The sequence below is a fragment of the Danio aesculapii genome, chromosome 15, assembly GCF_903798145.1.
Source record: "Danio aesculapii chromosome 15, fDanAes4.1, whole genome shotgun sequence".
Taxonomy (NCBI): Eukaryota; Metazoa; Chordata; class Actinopteri; order Cypriniformes; family Danionidae; genus Danio; species Danio aesculapii.
In genome coordinates this window covers 40,834,968-40,855,585 of record NC_079449.1, presented here as the reverse complement: position 1 = coordinate 40,855,585, position 20,618 = coordinate 40,834,968, and the positions used below count along the sequence as shown (strand labels likewise).

At 35.4% G+C, this 20,618-nt stretch overlaps 1 protein-coding gene across 1 annotated transcript in view; it reads right to left on the bottom strand.

The window, feature by feature from the left end:
- Window positions 1-508: 508 nt before the first annotated feature.
- LOC130241330 (period circadian protein homolog 2-like) overlaps window positions 509-20,618 on the bottom strand; it is a 44,661-nt gene continuing 24,551 nt past the window's right edge. The window contains exons 12-22 of the mRNA XM_056473038.1: window positions 15,881-16,054; window positions 15,572-15,668; window positions 15,164-15,299; window positions 14,937-15,061; window positions 14,597-14,797; window positions 14,158-14,397; window positions 11,819-12,813; window positions 11,564-11,726; window positions 10,427-10,604; window positions 8,890-9,040; window positions 509-2,012 (exon numbers count right to left, since the gene is read on the bottom strand). Coding sequence (XP_056329013.1) covers window positions 1,875-2,012; window positions 8,890-9,040; window positions 10,427-10,604; window positions 11,564-11,726; window positions 11,819-12,813; window positions 14,158-14,397; window positions 14,597-14,797; window positions 14,937-15,061; window positions 15,164-15,299; window positions 15,572-15,668; window positions 15,881-16,054 — 2,598 coding nt within the window. The 3' untranslated portion in view covers window positions 509-1,874. The remainder of the gene's footprint in view (window positions 2,013-8,889; window positions 9,041-10,426; window positions 10,605-11,563; window positions 11,727-11,818; window positions 12,814-14,157; window positions 14,398-14,596; window positions 14,798-14,936; window positions 15,062-15,163; window positions 15,300-15,571; window positions 15,669-15,880; window positions 16,055-20,618) is intronic.

Genomic DNA, 20,618 nt, shown 5'->3' with positions numbered 1-20,618 from the left:
GTCATATCATACATGTTGTCCGTAACAGGGTACAAGAGAGGCTCTCTTGCCTAAGGAAAAACAATATAATTAATAAGGATTTTGTGCCTGAGGTGGGCAAATAGAGGGTTTTTTAGAGGGTTAAGATATCTTTAAAATAGTATTTTATTTATTTATTTTTTATTTTTTTTTAAGTTTGTACCTAATGAGAATTTTGAAAATTGCTATGTGTAAATGGCACTCGTTTCATAAAATGACTCTGAAACACAATGAGTCGACTCTTTTATAGATGAATCAATAGTTTTAAGGACTGTCCACTTTCAGATTTAAGCCTTAGCTGGATATTTCACTTCACTTAGAGCTGTGTTAAACACTACATGGAAGGCCATTTTTTAAAAAAAAAACATAATAGGGGCTTCTTTAAAAAAGAAAAAAATTCTAACGGGGCTAATAATTCTGACTTCAACTCTATATATAATCACATGAAAGCATTTAACATTTGACTACCATTAAAATGAAGCATCAGAGATTGTTTTAGATATATCTTTTAATTACAAAGTAAGAATAATATGACATTTATGAAAAAAATAAGTTGAGAAATATACAGAAACATAATGACATCAAACAAATTTAAAGTAAATCTCTACTGACAGAAAAAATGTAAGCAGTTTGTTAAGCTTCTGTAATCCTATGCCTCCTTTCGTGTCATATATGCTTCAACAAATCAGAAACAGGTCTACTGGCCCTGAAGTACATTGAATTTCAGACAACAGTAGCATTGTATTTCAGGTACAGGAATGGCCAGACATTGTGGATTTTTGACACATCAGACTTTTTCAAAATGATATAAAATAAAACCAGATTCCTAGATTCAGAACACTGGTGCCCTGACATCTTTGCAGGATTACTGCAGTGTGAATAGATTTATAAAACACGAAGACAAAAGGGATAAAGAGGGCAAAAGGAATAAAGATAATCAATTTCTTTATAGCCTACAAATCATGTCCAAAAATATTAGTTACAATGATTGCAGATCCCTGAATGCCCACAACAAACTTTTCTTATGCATGTTGTAATAAAAAAAGTGAGGGCCGTGTAGTGGAAAAGACAGATCATGTATTGATGGCACCAGCTTATTTGGCTGGAATGGTCCCTAAACTCACAGTTTAGATGATTTGCTAGATTCATTAGTATTGACCCATATACTGCTGTGTCTGTTAAATGTTTCCATTTATAAATAATAAAAAAAGTGCTTCACATGGGTGGCATGGTGGCTCAGTGGATACCACTGTAACTTCACAGCAAGAACATCCCTAGTCCTTTCATTTTCGAGATTGCACGTTATCCCTGTGTCGACGTGGTGCTTTTCCCACCACAATCAGATGATATCCAAGTTGCTTGGATACAATAACTTTAATATGTGTATATGTATCCCAGCATTCAGTACTGGGCTAGGAAGGGCATACGATCTCAAACCTCTGCCAAATGTTCTTAAGGACAATTCCACTGTGACAATGCCTAGAAAAATGTCATTGCTATATAATATCATTCCCACAGCTGGTATGAATGTAGTCTGGCAAAATGCATGTGCATAACTCCATTGTGGAAAGAATTGCTACATAATAAATCAGTACAAGAGATCTGAAGAAACTCTTAAGAGACAAAAATTGCAGAGCACAGTCAGATTGTCAAGGCCAAGTGACTGAAGCTCCAATCAATTGTACATTTGAACCGCATCTTTGGGTTGATCAGGCAGCCGTCTAGTACACTATTGCACGTCAATAAACACATTCATAATCAACTGACAAAGATATCTTAAATACCTTGTGACAATTTTACTTGGTGTGCACAAGTGTAAACCTGTTAGGGTGCTGTTGCTATCTGCTGGCTGAAAATTATCCACTAGGTTGTTTCTTCACTTCCCGTGAATGGAAGCGTCCATCTCGTACCAAATCTCCACCCAAAAAGCCTAACTCCATATCTGGCAGGTCTCCCAGAGGGGCAGAAATGTCATTCTCGCAGTACATGCACTCCTAAACAAATAGAAAAGATTTTTAGAATGGAATAAACAAGCTGCTGTGCATGATGTTAATGTGAAATGTAATATATTAAGAGTGGAATGGTGCACAAAGCTGTCAGTTTGGTTAGTATCATAAGGTCACGCTTTTCGGTTTGATTCGGTTTATGGTTTGTAAAAAAAAACCCTATTGTGACACTTATAAACCATTAAGAAATACCATACAACCACATAAAATACACAGCCTTATAATCTACCATTTAAAGTATTTAAAAAAAGTTATTTTCAATGTATCCTAATTTAAGTCTTAGAGTTTAATAAGTCTTTTGTTGCTGATTAATAGTAATGAATTGGCTGATGTCATTTAAAAAAAATAATCTGTACTGAAACCTAGCACTTAAAACCTCTTTCTCCCTCTCTCTCTCACACAGACACAGACACAGACACAGACACAGACACGCACGCACGCACGCACGCACGCACGCACGCACGCACGCACGCACGCACGGCATAAAAGAAAGATCTCTGTCCATAACAGTTTTTAAGCACTATTTAAAGTTTGATAGTAAAAGTTTAATCCCTGTGTTTATAATGTAATTTTAAAAAGATAAATCATTAGAGAGTGATAGAGCAAAGCAGTGATGTGTCCATCCAGAAAGTCTATTGTGGATCTATCTTATAGGCCCTATTGTACAGTCTAGCTAATGGCTCAAAGATATCATTTGTTGTGAGTGACCAAACAGGCAAACACTATGACAAGGTGGACAAAATGATGGCATGAGGATAAGGTTCTGAAACAGAAAGAAACAAATTTGTCCTAATTTCCCATAAGCAAATAGTTTTCCTTCAGCTTTTTACAGACATTTTGAACATATGTCACAATAAGTAAGGTGAGAGTCTAGACCGATTCCCAAATATTGATATGTGGACACAATGGAAAGTTTTTGATTTGAGAAAGTTATGGAATTGGATATGGATAATTTTCGCCTAAGTGAGTAAAAGTACACACATTCTGTTTTCTTAACATTAATAGTCAAATTACTGTCTTGCAGCCATTGATGTAAATGCTGAAGATCTGTATTTAATTTATTGTTAATTGAATCTGTACTTGATCCAGACACAAAAAGCACAGTATTATCAGCGTACAGTAAAGAAACTGAATGTTCAATTACCTGAGGGAGGTTATTAATATATATCAGACAAAGTAAGTAAGTCAATAAAAGCAATGCTGATGTGGTTGACCGCAGTGGTCTAAAGCCATGCTGGCTATCTCCAAGCAGATTATTGTCTTCAAGATACTCAATTAATTGATTATACAATGCTTTTCAAGTAACTTAGAAAATGTAGGAAGGATTGAAATTGGCCGGTAATTAGAGACACTAGTTGGGTCCTCAGATTTAAATATTGGAATTATCTGAGCAGTTTTCCAGATGTCAGGAAATTTATGAAGCCTGATGACAAATGAACTAAATGATGAAAAAGTGGTATGAGTTCTAGCATGAGTTTTCATAAAATACATGTTTAAATTGTTTACATCGCAGGCATGAGATATATTAAAAGAGTTCAATATATTGGATAACTCACTTTGTGAGATCTCAGAAAAGGAGAACTGTTGAAGTGTATTCAGTGGTTCTGGGAGAAAGGGCAAGCTAAGAATTTAGAGGACATCTCTTGTACAGATTAAATAAAATACTCATTGAATGAGTTACCACTTTTTTCATGATTAGTGAGAAGAGTACCATTTATAGCCATTTGTAAGTTATTGTTATTTTTCAAGATATTTTCACCAGTTATTGATTTGATAGTTTGCCATAGTGCTCTCGCATTGGTGGCAGCATGATTAATTTGATTTTAAAAATAGAGTTGTTTGGCTTCACGCAATTCAGAGTTATTTATTTCTGTATTCATCTAAAATAAGCTTATTCTTATGTGTTTTAGAAGATCTGTATGCCTTCAGAGAAGAGGCTTTTTTCTTTAAAAGTTGTAACATTTCAGAATTTACCCAAGGTACTTTGTTGTGTCTGACATCCATTTTACAAGTAGTTGTGTAGTTTTTCCGCATTACCTCCACTCTGCTATAGAAATTTGATAAGATGCAGTCAGGATTCGACAATACATCTCATTACTGCAAATCAATATCTCCAAATTCAGCATTAATCTGAGGTAATTTTGAGTTTGGTAATTTTGATGTGTTTGATGTTAAAAGTTTTGCTGATGACATAAATAAGCGAGTGATTGGAAACAGACGTGAGATCACTCCAGATATACCATACTTGATATATAGGTTGGTTTGTAAATATAAGATCCAAAATAGAATTAGGATTTTTACCAAATCTAGTTGGAGCTTTAATTAATTGATGTAAACCCAATTTTATAGCTATGGCTTTCAGAGATTTAGAGGAGTTGTCAATCCAGTTCATATTAATGTGACCAAGGATCACAAGCTCCTTATTTTTAACACATTTTATCATGTCAGCAAGCTGCATTAAGTATGTAGTCACGCTGACATTTAGGGGCTTGTATGTGACAATAATAGTAACTGAAAGCTGGTTTGATAGATTGACAACTAATTGTAATGATTCTGAGTCAGTTGAGATTTTTGTAATTGAATGAGAATATTTTTATTTACATAAACTGCAACTCCCACCACCTATTTTCTCAGTCCGGTCTCTACGGTACAATGAATAGTATTCTATTGAAAGAAAAGAATCTGGAATATCAGAAGTTAGCCATGATTCCGTTATTGCCATAACATGAGCTTTAGTTTGAGCAATTCTGATTTTAAATTCATTCAGTTTGGGTACAAGGCTTCTCATATTTAAATGACAACTTTTAAAGCTCTTAATATTTACCAATCTGGCTCAATGTGGCAGGATTTTTCTTTCATTTTTTTGATTTTTGTTACCTTTCACATGTCTATAATTTAAACCTAAAATGACAGAAGCAGGAAGAGCCTCTGATAAATGTAACGAAGACTGCTCATCTTTTTGACTAAATAAAGTCATATGACTCATATTTATGACTCATGTCTTTCTGACTATTATTAAAGTTGAATGTTTAAGGGCCTAGCTTATATGACATCCCTCTTCAGAGTAAAACTGAAATAATGCGTGTCATTGCTTTTTCTGTATGCCAAATGATTTGTTTCTTCAGAATCTACCAAGCCAGGTCAGAGGTCATGGACACCTCTTGAGTGGAACTGGACTCTTGAATAATTGGAAAACAACTGTTTCTTTAGTTATTTGCGATTTTATGTGTTAATTATGTTTAAGTAAATTCCTTTGTATGCAAGATATACTTTGTGTCTTAGCAAGTTATTAGTTTGGATGTTGACTGTACCAGTTTTGATAAGACGGCTGAGAGTACACGACACAGCCTTGAGTATGAAACCGATTGTACTTTGTGTGTGTGTTTTATTTATCTGTGGATCATCATTACAGGTCTGGGGTCAGCACTAATCAGCCTAGTGCAGGGGTGGGCAAAGGCGGTCCTGGAGGGCCGGTGTCCTGCACAGTTTAGCTCCAACTCTGATCAAACACACCTGCTTATAGATAATTAGTGATCTTGAAGACACTGATTAGCATGTTCAGGTGTGTTTGATTAGAGTTTAAGCTAAACTATGCAGGACACTGGCCCTCCAGGACCGAGCTTGCCCACCCCTGGCCTAGTGGTTGTCTGACATTTGTATGATTGAGATATGGTTCAGAACTGTACGCATATTCATACGTGGAAATTTTCTAAGTCTATCTGTAGTTTTAACCAATCAGATTAAAACACCTATATGTATGACGCAGTTAATGACATTATGTAAAAGTATAACTGTATGAGATTGTAAGTAGAGCAGCCTACAAACTGTACGAGTGTTGACAATCATCTGCAAACTATTCTCAGTAAACTTTATTTATTTGAACCTCTGACTCCGGCTCTTCTTCATCTGACAGACTGGTAATTTGTTCATAAAAACTGTCGGTTCCCCAACAAGCAGAAATGCTGATTTGTATACAGAAATCTCCAACTGCTTCTAAAGGAATCCTAAATGTTGTGGTGTTGTAATGTTTGCTAGTTTCAGTTACAACAGCTGAAATAGCCAAAAATGTAGCTATGTTTTTACATTAAATCGACAACAGTTATTTATTTAGGAACATTAGATTAGTTTCACATCTTGCTAATTTTGCAATATTTTTCTAATGACTTTTGTACTGTTAAGTCTGAACTTGGATTGCACATCATTATTTTATTATTTCAATAATGAATGTTATTATTATGAACTCTATATATTTTTAGTTTTAAAAATATCAGGCAGACTTAACGATAGGCTTTAAACTTTTATTTTTAAAATATAGGCTGAGGAATTTAACAATTGCTGTTTTTATAAGAATGAAAAAAAAAAAAAACTGTCACGTCTACATTCCTGCCTATTCAGCCAACAGCTGTTTTGAATATCTGGCTAAATTAAAATGAATAGCAATGTTTATTACTCTAAAAGTAAACTTTATAAAAAATAAATATAAAAAAGATTGATAATTAAGAACTTTACCATTAGTGTTAGTTTATCAGGCTAAAATAAAATTACAAGAAACAATATAGTTAGCCTACGTTCATTTTTATTTAAGCTATAATGCATGTTATTAAGTGTGATTGTCTTTGTTAAATGAAGCTTTAACTAATAAAAAACAAAATCATTATCAAAAGTAAATTTTAAAAAATTATCAATAATTAAACAATTATTCATTAGTGTTTGTACAGGGTGGGCCATTTATATGGATCCACCTTAATAAAATGGAAATGGTTGGTGATAATAACGTCCTGTTTGTGGCACATTAGTTTATGTGAGCAGGCTTGTAAATGACTCGTGAAAGAATAAAGTTATGTTAAAACCAAGCACACCATTGTTTTTTCTTGTGAAATTCCCAACAAGTTTATTAAGGTGTATCCATATAAATGGCCCACCCCTGTATATTATCAGACACTTGCACCTAATGTTATATTAAATGCAAGATTAAATCAAAGATTCAAATGAACAAGTTCAGAAGATTTAGCAAATTATATGAATGACAATGTCAATATGTCAATAGAACGGCTGTAGCATATCTGATGCTTCAAGTATATTGGTTTCATCCATATTTTAGAAAAGTATTAGCCTATTTGTTGTAGCTATAGGGCCGTGTAGTTTTTCTTGTTTATTTTACATGGCCAAACTGTTATTATCCACATGTTATTTAAAATGTAGCCTACAAAAGAATATTGGCAATAACTAGATGACAAACTAGATAGTCTTCTCCACTCTTCAAACACACACACACAAGCAAAAAATATAGGCATAGGGCCCTATCACACACCAGACGCAATAAGGCGCAAGACGTGTTTGGCGCAATTTGTTGCTATTTTCAGACCAGCACAACCCTAATTTTTCCACTTTGCGCCACGTTGTTTAAATAGTAAATCCATTTGCGCCACTTTGTGGACTCATGGGTGCTCCGGTCTGGAAAGGAGGTGTGTTAAGGCACATTGTTGGCACGTTGCTATTTTGAGAAACTAAAATAGACTGCGCAATTAACCAGCTGAAAGCAGGTCTAAAGTCCAGCGCAGAGCACGTTAGCTGTGGGCCTTAAATGCCTACAGATTTCTTAATACACACAGGATGTACAGTAACACGCAAAAATCTTTACAAATGAAAAATAATAAAAGGATTAAAATGTTACAAAAATTATTATTTTCTACATAAATATAAAAACCCCTGCCTCCATGCCTTCATCTCAGGGGCTTTTTTCAATTTATTCATGGCAATTTGCATTTGTATAATGTTGTTATTTTTAGCAGTATTATTTATTATATGTATATTTATATGTTTTAATAAAAACAAGTTTAGATTTGTCTACCTGTCTGGTTTTAGAGACGTATGGGGCATAAGAATAGGATGTGTTTTTGGATATAACTTAGTTGTTTGACCACATTTCGTTATTATTGTTCATTTATTAATTTGCTGGAAATTAGAACTGAATTTAGAAATGGTTCTAAAACAAATCTTTGCGACTAAATATGTAGGCTAATGGATGTCTTCAGTGGAGTGCGTACAACATCGTTTCCTTACTCCACAAAAGTAAACGAGTAAAGTAAAGAATAATAGTAAAGTAAAGAGAAAGTAAAGAGGCCGAATGAAGGCCTGTTCTTTATCCTCGCTGCAGATGGTCTGTTTAACTCGCTAGTGAAGCATTCAGTTTTTCCACTTACAAACTCCACCATGTAAATAGCAAATGCACCATGGCGTGACACAACTGACTCTAAAGGGAATGGGAGATGAGACTCTGATTGGTTTATTCTCAGAACATACCCATAACTCATTAAGAGAATAAATACAACCCTGTTAGACCATGCGCTGAAGCGCAAAGCGTATTTTTCCATGCTTAAAATAGCAAAAGTGGATTCGGACATGCCCTTAATGCTTTTGCGCAATGCGATTTAGACTTTGCACTTAGATTGTTAAAATAGAGCACATAGTGTTCGAGTAAAGAAAATATCATTTGAACAGCGGTTTTTCTTTAAAAGAACATTAATATTTATTTTATTCCATCCATATCCTATTTAAAACAAGACATAATTTTGTTTATAAATCTGAAACAAACAATAGCCTAAATATATAAAGAAATACAGCTTTTGCTTCAAAAAAGCCTAAAATGATTCCAGTATAATGCAAAAAATATATATTACACACAGATTAAAACATCAGTATCTGATATGAGCACAAATTATATATCTGATACAGTAAAAATCCAATACCATGCATCACTACTTGTATGTGTACCATTGTGGAAAAAAAAACAAAAGACTGGATTGTGATCCTGCCTGAACAAAATTGTGAAGGTGGTATTTTTGCTACCCCTAGAGTCACATACCATTATGTTGATGGCATTGGGTAGGCCTCCCCTTCTCATCCAGGGGTGCTGATCAATAAGTTCTCGACGCTGTTCTGAGGAGAAACGGGGCTGGTTCTTCTGCATACGCCTTAAACGTTCCCGGTCTTCGACCAGAACCTTTTCCATGTTCCTGTCCCATACCAACAAAATTTTGTATACAAATTTTAAGCACTTAAAATGCCATGCTTTGAAATTTTGAACTCTAAATATAATACCTGAAGACATTATCACCAAACTATAAGCATATTCTGATTCTAAGGCCCTGTTCGCACCTAGTTTTAAGATGCATTTTCAACGATCCAATCACAAGTGTACACATTACCGTTCACAGCTGCCATATAAATGTGTCTCTTTTGTATACTTTTACAACCACTTCTTTAATGATGAGGGTCTGTAGGCAGGTGTTGGATTTATCTCTTTAACACTGTAAAAGGCATTGCCTTTACTTCTCTCTTAGCAAGACGGTTGAGTTTAATCAATTGGAAGCAATTATTTCCCCCTTCTTTTAAACAGTGGGCCAATGATGTGTTGCATTTTCTTAGTTTGGAAAAAATAAGACTCAATTTAAATGGTTCCAGGTCCAAGTTCACTGCTATGTGGCATTCTTTCATAAATTATTTCCAAAGCCAAATGCATTTAACAATTACTGTGATAATGGTACTGAACTCTGCTTTGTTTACACTTTGCACGTGCACGCTAGAAGTTCTTATTTCCCGTTGTGAAGGAGAAATCAGACTACTGCCCTTCAAGGGTGCGGAAGCGGGCAGAGTATGTTTAGAGTGTTCACGCACAGCTTTTTGGACCAGACTGAAGCATACATGAGCTGACGTGAGGCAACAACACAGCAGGGTTCCATCTGTGCTTGTTGTTTGTCGTTGGCTTGGTGTTGCCTTAATGTATTTGTAAACCACCTCTGGAAGTGGTCAAATGTGAACAAGCTCAAAATGTTTTACTCCCTGCTGTTCGCACCTGTACTTATCATTGCCAATGTGATCTGATTGACGAAAAATACATCTTAATATCAGGTGCAAATAGGGCCTATGAATCAGTATTACTTGAATGATTTTGTAATGTAATTAGAAAGTTCAAACACATCAGCACATTTTAACTTCCACAAAAACAAGTGACACTCCTTTTGGCCATATTCGATGTGTTCTGCAAATGTTCATTAATGTTTTTGAAAAAACAACATTACATCTGCTCATCATATAAGATGATTTTTTCTTTTTTTCAGAACATCTGCATTAATCCAATAAATTCATATGGATTACTTTTACAATGTCTTTAAAAACTTTTGGAATTTTCAATGTTTTGGAGGAATGAACTTTCATTTGAGGCACATAAATCTTTCCATTTTCAAAAATAATATATAGTAATTATTATTTTGAATAATAAACAGTGTATTTAAATTGTGTTGATGAGTTTAGATTTGCAAAAAAATTGTATTACTATTCTTGGTTTAACATTAAACAACAAATTCCATTGTTTCCCAATAAAGAACAAAACGGATGCTCACCTTGATGACACTTGATAAGTCATCATGACAGAGTCATCATCATTAGCCATTAGTGTCCATCCATGCTCTTGATTAACATACTTGGCAAAACTCTGCTCTTGCTCCTTTACTATTTCTTTGCTCTTGTGATTGCTCTCTGAAGAGTCCACGCTGCCAAAATACTTGCTTGTATTGCTTCCTACAACACAAGAAATAATTCATTTCAATTCAATTCACCTTTATTTGTATAGATTGTGTCAAAGCAGCTTCACATAGAAGTTCATAGTAAATTGGAACAGTGTAGTTCAGTTTGTAGAGTTTAAGTTCAGTTCAGTTTATAATAAAAAAATTATGCTATATGATGCTGTATATTGCAATGTATAATGGGATGACTAATCTGTAATGAAAAGGACTGCTCATGATCTCACAACACAAAAGCCACTGTTTACAAATTACAAAGAATTTCTGTGCAAACTGACATCCTATTAGCCAGTGAATTAGTGCTATTAATTAGCCCATTTAGTTCTTTGGGAAGTTATCCAAAACTCTGAAGCATGCTTCAAAAGCTTAAAAGCTTTAATGTCATTGGATTATCCTTCAACACTGACATTTGTATTAAACTGAATTAATCTAACTACATAAATCCACAGATTTTCTTAACAAAATTATGTGCAGAAACAGCAAAAATATGTCTACAGATTCTGTCTGGCCCTCCACAAACTGAAATTATGTTTGTATTATTCTTTTTTTCTTCATCTATGTAAAGATGATTGGACACAATCATCATTGCCAGCATTCTTCATAATATATTGTTTTGTGTTCAACAGAAATACCTACATAAAATTTTAGAACCACTTGTGTTAATGTGTAAATGGTGAATGGTGATTTTTCAGTTCATCCCTTTAATAGACTATAAAACTAGAACAACCTGCTGACAAGAACTTGTGGCAGACAATGGTGACCTCGACAGTTTATAAGGAATATACTTTTTTCTTGGTTAAAAGGAAATGAATGAGATGAAGATGTTTTGAGAAGTAAAAACAGCAACAGTTCAAACAAGGGTTCTGGTCTGTTAAAATTGCTTTTGACATAACGTATGAGAATAGCCTGCATGTACATTTTTAATTAATTAAGTGTGAAGCATTAACTTGCAGTGACCTGTTCCACTTTTGGTGGTGTTGCAATCATTGGATGCAGATCCAGTGGATGCTGACATGGCAGAACCTGTGCCTGAATGAGAGTCTTCCTGCAACAACAGTTCCAACACACTGCTGGATGAAGAGTGGTCACCACTGTTGCTACCTTTACTTAAACAACATGCCTGGAAAAATATAGAGAAAATCAGGCAAGAATAGTAGATCATTGTTCATATATTTGCATCTTAGACATGTATGTGTGTTTGTAGATGGTTACCTGTGTTAAGTGATCCATCGCTGAAGAAGAATTACTATTAACGGATGTGGTGGGTTTGTCTTGTACTGAACTGCAGTTACCCTGGTTGCTGGTTTGGTGTGCTGTGGAATGAGAGTCCTGCTTTTCCTCCATTTGAAGCAGGTCCAGCTGCAATGGAGAACTACAGCGAGACTCAAATTGTGGAGGGGAGTAAGGATGTGGCACAGGTGTAGGACATTCTATAGACTCAGTGATGGAAGGTTTGGGATCAGATGTCATTTCATACTCTAAATGCATCTGGGGTGTAAACGTTGGTTGCTGGGAGATGAAAGAGGTGTGAGTCTGAAAGCACTGATGCATATTGCAGCCTTGAAGGTTCTGAAGGTGCTGGGGAGTGGCATTGGCTTGTTGCGGCTGAAAGGCTTGTTGGCTTGTGTTAACTTGTTGGGGATGCAATGGTTGCTGGATATTGTAGGCTTGCTGGTGTTGAAAGGACTGCTGGTCATAAACTTGTTGGGGCTGAAAGGAATGCTGGGTATTGTAGGGTTGAGTTTGAAAGAAAGCATTGTAGGGTTGCTGAGTATCAGCACAGAATGAAGATTGAGTTGCTGCGCTCATCTGTGGCAACATAAAACTGGGCAAAACTAAAGTTACAACTGGTGTGACTAACGGGGTGGGATATGCAGTTGCAGAAGGTGATGCTTGAGTAGTCTGGGACTCCGCTACTCCTTTAGAGGCCTGAGGGAAGACAATAGAGGGAGCTACAGGGTAGACAGGGTACCCTGGAACCACAGAAGAAAATGGAACTGAAAACCCAGACTGTGATGTCTCAGAGGGGGACCAAGATGTCTGGTTTAAACCCTGTAAGGGTGGAAGAGGTCTGTGCTGAGGCGCTGCATTATCTGATGAATCAGGATGTTTTGTGCGTAGTTTCTTGGACTTTTTGGTGCGCCAACTTTTCCTGGTGCTTGCCTCTGTAACAGGGATACCTTGTTCTGCTTTGGATTCACAAGCTCCTGAAGAAAACCAATTAGGTAGAGAAAGGACCCAATAAATGCAGTGTAATATAGTGTAGATTCTATTGACCTTAGTGAAAATATGTTTATGACAAAATGAGCTGTACTTATGTACTTTTGTCCCTGAAGCCATTGAAACTGTGGGTGCCCTGCATTTTGTCATATTATGATCCAGAAATGCGCTCAACAGTGTAGAGCTTCAGTTGGGACCAGAGAATTGGTGCTTCTTTATATTATTAATTGAATTATTTCAATTATGTTAGGTTCTTTGAATGTCTGCCACCAATGCTAACAGAATATTGCTTTAAAATGCTAACATATTGAAAATATTAGTTTCAGGATTTTATCAGGATTCTTTGATGAATCGAAAGAACAATACAACAACATTTATTTGAAGAAGAAATGTATTGTATAACCGGTGTTGGAGGTAATGCATTACAAGTAACATGAGTTACATAATAATATTACTTTCTAAATAACAAGTAAATAATGCATTACTTAAAAAAAAAATATATATATATATATATATATATATATATATATATATATATATATATATATATATATATATATATATATATATATATATATATTCATATATATATATTAATAATATTTGTATAATAATATTTGTAATAATATATATATTTTAAATGTAATGCTAGTTACCTTTTAGTTTAAATAACTAGCTTTTAAAACATTAACTGCTGAATTAAAATTAAGTCACGCTGAATCACGCATTCAATGATAGAACACACAGAAATTTGGACCCATCGAAGAAAAGGAAATGGGGATTGTCTCAATTTGTTAATTGTGGAGATCCTCTATTTTTAAAAAAAGCAGAAGAAAAAATTTCCTGTAAGTTCTGAAAGAGATCAAGCCTTCGCCAGGCAAGAAAAGGTAATGCAAAAGTATCTCAATAAGTAATATAATCCATGACTTACCATTAAAAGGTATCTAAGAAACGCCACTAGTTACTTTTTGTGGTTGTAACTCAGTATTGTAATGCATTACTTTCAAAGGTAACTTTCCCCAACATTTATAATAACATTATAAATGTCTTTACTATCATGTTTCGTTATTACTCAAATTGAGTATAAACTGACCAAAACGTCTGAAGTAGGACCCACTTTATATTAAGTGTCATCATTTAATAATAAATTAATTGACAACGTTTTTTTTATGAAAGTACACAGCAGAAAAAAACATTAATAAGTGGGAGCACATATTGCAATAAATTGAATCGCTTTTTTGTGGGAAGTCAAGATTCACCAATTACATCCATTAGTTTTACTAACAGTAATAAACTGTATATTAGCTCCATGTGTTTTAATGTTAACATACCTTCTGCAGCCTGTCCTCTGCTTTTTTGTGTGCTATATGGGCAGTCCCTCTGGATGGATTGACCATATTGGAGTTCCCTGCAGCGACTGAGAAATGCTTGCTCTTCCTTCTGTGTGTAAGCCGCCAGTACCTGTTTTGTGAGCCCCAGCTTCTTATAGGCTTCCTGCTTCATTGTGGGTGGGGAAACCACACTAACGGGTGCAGAAGGGACTGGACTTTCTGCTGCATCCTCAATGATTTCTGACATGTAAAAGTACATTACAATTTTAAGAATTATTGGATGTACCTCTTTGTAAATCTATTGGAACATTTAGCATATTGCTATACATTTTTTTAAAAAACTCCAGCGAGAAATTTTGAAAAAAATATATTCCACTTAAATAAAATAATCTATTCAGAAATTATTATTTTGTGATTATGCATGAGATGTTATTGATACCTGATTCTGGCTGTGTCTTCTTGTCCCCAACATGCACAATTGTGCTACTGTAGGAACACTGAGACACCACACTGTCTGCTTTGCAGGGCAGGCCCAGAGGAGATAAAGGCCCTCCCACAACACGATCTGAGGTGGTACCTGATGGGGACTTTTTACTGTTCTTTACAGACAAAGAAGTTGGCACATCCATACTTAACAAATCTAAAAAAAATAAAAGTTGGAAAATAAATATTTAATTACAGAAATTATATTTATATTATATTTATATTTTATATTAAAAAATTGCCTGCCAAGTGTTGTTTTAAAAAATCAAACACAATGTACAAAAAGAAAAATATACCATCAGTCTCTTGAAGACTGGCTTCAGAGGTTTTCTTGTCCTCATCCGAATTTGAGGAGGTGGTGTTTGAGGAAAACTGGTACTTCCTTTTTACAGTGTTCGGGATGTTACAGCTCTCCAGATACCTGCAAGATACAAGACCTGCTATTGAATACGTATTTAAATAATACTGTTTTCATCTGAAATATATCTTTAATACAGTTTAAAACATGCATGTCCGCACATACCTGATCACACTGTCCAGACAGCTGATTTGCTGGTATGAGTGCAGTGTGTGGTCCTTGAATTCTTTCGCTGTAGCGGGTCCATCTCTGACCGGCAGAGCAGAGTCTTTCTGTTTTACAATAGGAGACCTAAAACCTGCTAAAAACACAAAGTAAATAATGAACCACATATGTGGAGGAACATATTGACAGTATAAAGCTTTACTCTAGATGGTATTAATGGGGTTTGCGAGTTTCTGGGGTGCCACAAAATCTCCTAAGCCTTTAAAGGAATATAACTGTCATACGGTCTCCAATAAATCTAATAACAGACAGTTTATTTTAAATAATTCATTTAGTTCACAAGAGTTCAACAAAGGTTAAGAATCGATGTTGTAAGGTATATTCACACACTGATCCACACATACTCACTGTCTAAATTCTTTTTCTGTTCTGATTTGGAAGAGAAGCATTGCTGCTCCTGAGCCTTCATCGTCTGAACCCCTTTACAAATCTCTTGAAATGACCTCTGAAAAACACGATTTTAAATTAATGAACAAAAGTGCACAGTAGAATACTTTATTAAACAATTATGATTATGTATCAATAAATCCGTTGTTATGATGGTGCAAGTTTTTAACAACGCCCTGTAATAGAGGTAGAATTGTAACAAATATTCAGAATTAAAAAAAAAGATTTGAACAGTTTTAAGAAAATACAGATAAAGAAAACAATTATTACTAGTTTGCTTTTAGTCCCCTCTTCCTTTCTGGTATTTTCATTGCTCCTGTTCCCACGATACATTGTGATTTCATTTCCATTGCTGTCACTAGAGGATGCTATGCTAAGCAAGTGCTCATGGGAACCATTGCTGCCATGACTGCCACAACCACTGGAGACCATCCTGTGAACAGGCTAGGACACAAAATATACACAATGCATTTTATTGTAGACTTTTAACCGAAACCAGCAATTAATACAAGCAACAAAGTCAATGTAAATGCACACTGTTTAACCAAGTACCAATTGCTAATATTTTCTTACTTGCATACTGTAGTAAATGGAAAATAACATATAACAAGGGGAAATAAAAATGTAAAAATATTTTTAAAACAAACAAAATCAGAAAAAAAATAGAATATAAACTGTTATGCAGGCTAATCTACACTCCAAAATAAAAGTACAAAATGGTCACAGGGTTGGTATCTTTTTAATATGTTTGAATAGAACATCTTTGTACTTTTTAGTGACTAAACATTAGATATACAGGGTTTACTTTTAATATGCAAATATGGACAGTTAAGATAAAAATGCATACTTTGATACCCAGTTTAGTACATTTTCTGAGAGTGATAAAATACATGGCCAATATTCTGATGTTTTGTCTTTTTTGTTTGTTAAGGAAGAATAATATATGGGAATAAGGTATATGCCGAACTTTTAGGACTTTTAATTTGCCAGTAACCTGGGTTAATCGCTTCCGGTGAACTGTTTGCAATTGCAAAATCGGTGCGTTTAAGGTCTGTTTTCTACGGTGGCCGGGAAGTGCAAAACAATAATACTAAGTGTGAAACACTTTTACAAAGCTCGAGACAAAAATACATTTTGAAAAACATTTTTACCAATCATAAGACACAATTACATAGGAAAAACTATTTTACCAAGGACCAAACAAATTTACATTTCAGAAAAAAATTAACAAAACGCAAAACACTTTTACAAGTCCCCAAACAAATTTACAATTACAGATTCCTTACGGAAAGGGAATGTACACACACCGGAAGTGACGTGGAACGTACACCGGGAGTGAGGCGGGGAAAAGTGTTGTTCGTGGTGAGCGCGGTAAATTTATACTGTGGAATACATGGTGTATGTAAAGATTATGGTGACCAAACATGGACTGTGGTCGAGGGATGTTTTACGGCAAACACATAAGCAGCTTAACGCGGTTTTTCTTTACGTGTGGTCGATGCTTTATAAAGGACGCGGACCAGACGGAAACATCTGACTTACTGCATCACTCCATCAATGTGTTCAATGTTTTAACGAGGGCCACTTGTACGCTGTAATCGTGGGCATGATGTCAAGTGTACACGGTATAAACATCTGCTTGAGGACTCTTAACAGTAAACTGAATGAAGCCAGTGTTACGGTTTAACTGGTGATGTAAACTATTCACGTTTGCAGATTCGTCACTTTTTTTCACAGCAACAAAACATGCCCATACCATATAAAGATTCCTATTACTGGTGTCAGTGTAAACATAATTGATTTTAATATTTCTGTAGCAGAACAGTACATAACCAGAATTAATGTAAACAAATAATTATAATTTACATGTCATCAACGAGATTCGAATCCAGGTCAAAAGGTTCAGCACAGGTATCAACCGATCTATCTAACTGAGCTATCCAGGTCTGCGTGGTGAGGGCGGTTTCGATATCTTATCTTTATCAGTCAACATATGTCATGCTGTAATTGTTTCCATGTACTTGTGTTTACATGTTTCTACATACTCTCACACTGATATTTTCTCAGAATAGCTCTAAATGACAAAACCATGTTTTATCGCAGTTGATAAAACCATGATTTTATTGTTGTAGACGTGTTAACCTGTGTCAACAAAGTCGCACACGAGCTGATATTTTCCGGTGTGTGGTATATACTACGTCACTTCCGGTGTGGGGGACATTCCCTTTCCGTAAGGAATCTGTAATTGTAAATTTGTTTGGGGACTTGTAAAAGTGTTTTGCGTTTTGTTAATTTTTTTCTGATATGTAAATTTGTTTGGTCCTTGGTAAAATTGTTTTTCCTATGTAATTGTGTCTTATGATGGGTAAAAATGTCTTTCAAAATGTAAATTTGTCTCGAGCTTTGTCAAAGTGTTTCACACTTTGTAATATTGTTTTGCACTTCCTGGCCAAAGTAGTTTTCTTTAAAAATCAGCAATTACCACTGGCTGAGTGATATCCGATATAAAGTGGGTCTCAGATTGTACTAGAAGCGCTGCATTAAATTACATTTTTCCCCGCCATGTCTTTATAATATGAGCATTTATTTTACCCCAGTATATTCAAAGGAGCTTCTGCGCTAGCCTGCCGATTCTGACAGGCGCGTGTGAGTAAACGGCTTTTTGTCTCGTTTTACGCTTGAGCAACTAAATGAATGCCAATGTCTATTTAACTGATTGTATTTTAATTACATTACAACATCGATGCTGTAAAAGGAACCGTATAAAATGGAAAAAAAAAACTCACAATAACCGGTCACCGGAAGTTTATCAGTATGGGAACAACACTAGCTCGGCATATACCCTATCCTGCACATGATGACAGCTAATATGCAGGTGATTTGATGCAGCACAGCACAGGGGATGTAGACGATCATACATCAAAATGCTTTTAAGATGCAAAATTATTTTAATAGACAGCTATGCCTTCTGCAAAAGGATTTAAAAATTTAAATACTATCCCAAAGAAAATCCACTCCAAAAGGTAAATCTCAGTAGAAGTTATCTCAGCATTCAGCAGGGACGGCAGCACAATAATGTAGCAGGTAAGAGTTATTTTTATATTAAGCGTCTGTTTGTTTTTGTTTTGATACATTTTTTGCTTGAAGGAAGGAATTATAAGTTTTCCTTATTTAAAGGGGTGGTCCACTACAATATCATTTTTAAACTAATATTTTTTAATTCATGCGTAATGTAGATGTGTGAACATAAACAACATCTCTGAATGTAAGACCTACAGCGAACAAAGTTTGGGGACTACAAAAAATACATCCAGGCTAGTGAGATCACAAACGCTTTAGGTTACGTGCATTCACCACGCGCATACACCCCGCACAGCAAAGGGGTGTGGCCAGAGGCGCTGTAATGTTATAGCAGAGAAAGCTAAAATGCCGCCCAAACGCTGCTATTCAACAGAGCTTGTTCTGTTTCTGTATTTGTGCTTCCAAAGGACATGACACAAAGAGAGAAGTACTTATAATTTAATTTTAATTATGTTCTGGAGAATTATAAAAAAGATATAGCTAGCATTTGACACAGGAGAGCTTCCAGAATCTCTCCCAGTTAAGTGCTGGATTCAGCTAAAAACTCCTCAAAGAAGGAGCAGCTTCAACCATAAGAGAAGAAGCTGTGGCTTGTGAGCCACACCCTGTAACTATTTTTATTTGTTAAAATTGATTATTACATGCACAGTTGCTAGGGTTAACGGTATGTTGTGGTAAGAACGTAAACAACGGGAAATGCTGTTTGGCACCATTAACAATTTAGCTACAATTCATATTTATCTGTCAAACCACTGTAAACAGCCACAATGTTCACCAAGCTTCTCCAGTGGAGTCGATCGACGAATCACAGCACATTATGTTAGCTGACCAATCAGAGCCTCTTGAGGGCAGGCCTTTCAGAGGAACTAGGAAATATGACAGTCGTTTTCATGTTAGCAGAGTAGCTATATATAAAATCAAAGTTGGATATGTGAAAAAATAACATGATTTTTACAAATGAAGCATGAACACACATTGCTTTGCAGCTTATAAATACAATTAAGCCTTAAAAATATACTCTGGACCACCCCTTTAAGGTCTTTACAAATTAATTTGCACTTTTAACTACACTTATTTACAATCAGAGGTATAACTTTGTGAGTCAGAGGGAGGATTAATAAATTAAGACTTATTTAGGATGCTTGGCATACACAACACACAAACGGCACCACAACACCAATAACTTACACCCTATCCACATTTCCTCATACACATCTTCATCTATTTCCATTGGGCTGTGGAATTGTCAGTCAGCTGACAACAAAGCATACTTTATTCCAGCATTAGCATCACAATCCAATCTTCATATATTGCATTTGACTGAGATCCCCAGGTCTCAGTCATTTCATCTGCTCTCTCTAAAAACTTGGCAATCCCCCACACTATGCACCCGATCGGGAGGGGAGAAGGAACTGGCTTTTTCAAGTCTAATGACTGAAAATCTTCCAATCATGCAGATTTTACCAATAATTACTCATTTAAATACCATGCAGTCTTCTATTACTTCTCCAGCTAGATTTCCCAATCTGGTCATTTACCCAATTCCCTTGTAGGTTGGATGCATTTACTGAGGAATTGGATAAGCTGCTGTCCTCATTCTCAGAGGATGACAGCCCGCTTGTAGTATTGTGACTTCAACACTCACTTGAGTAGACTTTATGCTAGATACTGTCATTGCATTATTCAACCTCAACTAGCTTACCACCACAAGCAAACATAAATTTGGCAATTAACTTGACCTTATCTATACAAGACATTACAGGGATTGAACAATGAAATTGAAACACCTGGTTTTGGACCAGGTCACTATTGGCCCATTTCCACTAAGTGGTACAGTATGGTACAGTACAGTATGGGTCGGTACGGTTATCTTTTTCAGGCTTGTCAAAAGGGTACCAATGGTAGCCTATCATATAAAATAAATAAA